We start from the raw sequence: 3356 nt of genomic DNA on the forward strand, positions 1-3356 counted from the left end.
AACCTGAGTTAGACAAAACTCTGGAGTTTCTAGATGGTACTCTCCATATTTACTGTCTGCATAAAGACAAATGCCTAACTGATGTCATTAAATATGTCAGCTAGACAAACAAATGTCACTGGAATTTTTAATTTTACCCTTTAATAATTCGTTCCATTGAGGGGTTTGGAGGTGAATTTCAGAGCATCACCAAAACATAATTTATATTCTTCTTTACATACAATATACGTGTAAGGCATATATACCTGCCTCCCCTTTTTCTTGCTCCCTAACAGAACCGTCTGCAAAGACTTGAACTGTTAAGTACTCTGGTCACATATTACAAAATCTTCACTTCTTTCTGTTTATCATCATTTTTATGCATCCCCAGCTTGGTGGAAATATGGGAAAGAAGCAGATGAGTCTCAGAGTTTATTTTTCAGTTTAAGGATTAACATACCATTAATAAACCACAGTAATAACAGATAACATGTAATAACATGATCAGGCCCACCAGCTGTATGAAGGTAAGGCAGGCTATGCAGATAAAAGAGCATTCCACTTACTAAATGGTTATGTCCATATTTTAAATACATATTTTTTCTAGAACAATCTGGCATTAGGGGTTACATTCAGAAGAAACAAAATTATAAAACAGAAAAGTTGTTGGTTATATTATCAAAATAAGAACTGTGTAACCTGTTTAACTAAAAACAAAACTAAAATCTTCAAATGGTTAACAGAATACATATTTAAGTAAATGCACATAAAAAAATAAATGCACATAAAAATATTTTTATGACTGATTAAACATTAACAGTAGACTATTTTAAACAGAAATAATTTCATCCTGAATATCATAGATAAGTAACAGCCAGCAGAGAGCAGACCCTCTGAGTAGGACACTGCCTCCTACAGGATTGTTGCAGTCTTGAAGAAAGGCAGTCTAAAGGGTTGTGTGGTTTTGTGTATTTCTTTAGTTTTTGCAGACATACGATATCTAATAGATGGATATAGTCAATGTTCTGCATTGATTAGTGAAGTTCCAATGTGAAGACTCAAAGCCTTAAGTTGATGATTATGACTGCTGCTGTCTTGGTGCTTTAATACCTGAGAAAGGAGACGCATCACACACTGGCTTGAGGTATATCGTGTTTTATCCTCCTTTCTGACAGTAGTGGTGTCTATAATTACCAATGCAACATCATGCTGTACTCAGTAAGACCAGAGATTAGCAACTTAAACTTAACTCCATCATAAAAGTCTACTGAGCTGACAGAGAAAGGCAGCTAACGGGCATTTGCTTATACATGTCTTTACATCTGGACTACATTTAGCAACTGGAAGAGTTTAAAAAGCTATTTAGCATGAGCTTTTATATACAGTCTATGGTTGCAATTATGTAAGCTAAAGATGTGAGGGGTCTTACTGTGACTCCTATTGTCAGATGTGCACCTGGAAAATACTTATGGACACATTCAATCATTTAATTAACTGATTACAGTTGATTATAAAACTGTAATGTTTGAAATCTTTTATATTTTACAATTTTCAAATGCTGATAAGGTGCGCCTACAACCCCCCAAAATTCACATCAGATATTTTTTATAGAAGGAAGGAGTGCATGGTGAACTCAGGGTTGCTGCCTTAAGTGGAGGAGTTCAAGTATCTCATTGTCTTTTTCACAGTAGATGAATAAGACACTGTGGCCGATTGACAGACGGATTGGCGTAGCTGTAGTGCGGACCCCATATTGGTCTGCTAAAGTGAGGTGAGCAGAAAACGGAGTCGAGCTACTAATATGTCATTCAGTCACCAACTCGCTTCAGGCCATATGAACTGAGCCCTTTTCCTTCCTTCCTTCCTTCCTTCCTTCTCCCAGAATGCATTTAAATACAAGACAGACTGTCAGAAAAACATGTGAATAAAAAAGCAAATATAGAAGCTTTTCATAGAGACTTAGAGCTAAGCAATAATTAACCTTTATATTGATCCTCGTTTCTTTTACATATGTAGGATGTTTAGCAAATGCAACAGACACTGTATGATATGCTTCAATAAACCTGAAAAAGAAAAGAATAAAAAAGTCCAGAGGGGGACATGGCATGCTAGAATACTGGCGACTGTAGACAAAGATTTTCAGAAAGCGTGACCCCTGACCACTGAGATTCTAACTCGTGATTTTGGCATATTTAAGACTATGCCAAAGCATCTGAAATGAATTTCAGTCTGGACTTTGACTACGCTACTTCAAATCCTTAATTTAATTCACTCCCACCACCATGTTTACTTTGGTATGATGTGGGATGCTGTTTTGGCTTTCATAAATCAAATGAAAACAATTATTTTAATAAACATTTCATGCGCTGATGTTAAAAGACGAGAACAGTCTACAGGATGACGCAGCAGCAGGTTGCTGGATAGTCGTCAGCATTGACTTTGTGTTCGTTGCCGTACACATAGTAGGCGTGGGTGTTGTCTTTCCACTCGTAGTTCACCCTGGTGATGGGGATCAGCTCGACCGTCTGCCTCTGAAAGAGAGAGATAGAGGTGCGTGTCAGCTTGAGTAGGAAAGCATTAGCTTAGCTTAACATAGACTAAAAGCTGGAGGAAAGGAAACACATCAGCCTCATTCTGTCGTACGTCTTGACCGTCTCTGATTCGCATAAACATTAAATGGTAGATCATTATTAAATATTAATAATGATTGCTGTGACTCATTTGTCACAAGCTGAAATTTGTGGCAATGATTGAACATGACTATCTCAAAGACTATTAAAGATAAAAGCCTAATATTTTAAAATATGTTCAAATATGTAAAAATAAATATCGAAATATTTAAAATCTGAAAAAAGTGCAGGACTACCACAAAGTCCTATAAATGAAAGCAAACTAATAAAAAAAACTTCCCATTTCAAAAGACAGAAAGTGAAAATTTCTAAATAGTATATAGTTATCTTTCACAACAATGCTAAAATAAAACTGAATCCTTTTTAACATTAAATGATTATGATTTTCTTCATTTTTGTGATTATTTCCATTTAACTTTCATGTTTAATTGAGCAAATATCACAAGCTGTACCACAAAAACATCAGCAGATAGTAAAGATGGCACGATACCACTTTTTTATATCCGATACCGATATCATAAATTTGGATATCTGCTGATATGAATCCAATATAGTGTATTTTTTAATCAATAAAACTGTTTTTTAAATATTTTGCTGCATTTTGTATAAGTTCATACTCAAGTTTAAACAAACAAAAAAAAAAACTAAAGCTATTCTGTTATACCTGTATGCAAAAAATACACTGCACCCAAAATATTTCATAGTTCAGCATAGTGATGTGCGATACCACTGATTTCCTTTCCGATC

At 35.0% G+C, this 3356-nt stretch overlaps 1 protein-coding gene across 1 annotated transcript in view; it reads right to left on the bottom strand.

Annotated features, from left to right (window-relative positions):
- Window positions 1-398: 398 nt before the first annotated feature.
- Window positions 399-3356, bottom strand: part of LOC102298915 (protein SSUH2 homolog) — a 16604-nt gene continuing 13646 nt past the window's right edge. The window contains exon 12 of the mRNA XM_042218977.1: window positions 399-2510. Within this exon, the coding sequence (XP_042074911.1) occupies window positions 2370-2510 (141 nt within the window). The 3' untranslated portion in view covers window positions 399-2369. The remainder of the gene's footprint in view (window positions 2511-3356) is intronic.

This window comes from Haplochromis burtoni, unplaced genomic scaffold, assembly GCF_018398535.1.
Source record: "Haplochromis burtoni strain Fernald_Lab_line unplaced genomic scaffold, NCSU_Asbu1 Contig_26, whole genome shotgun sequence".
NCBI lineage: Eukaryota > Metazoa > Chordata > Actinopteri > Cichliformes > Cichlidae > Haplochromis > Haplochromis burtoni.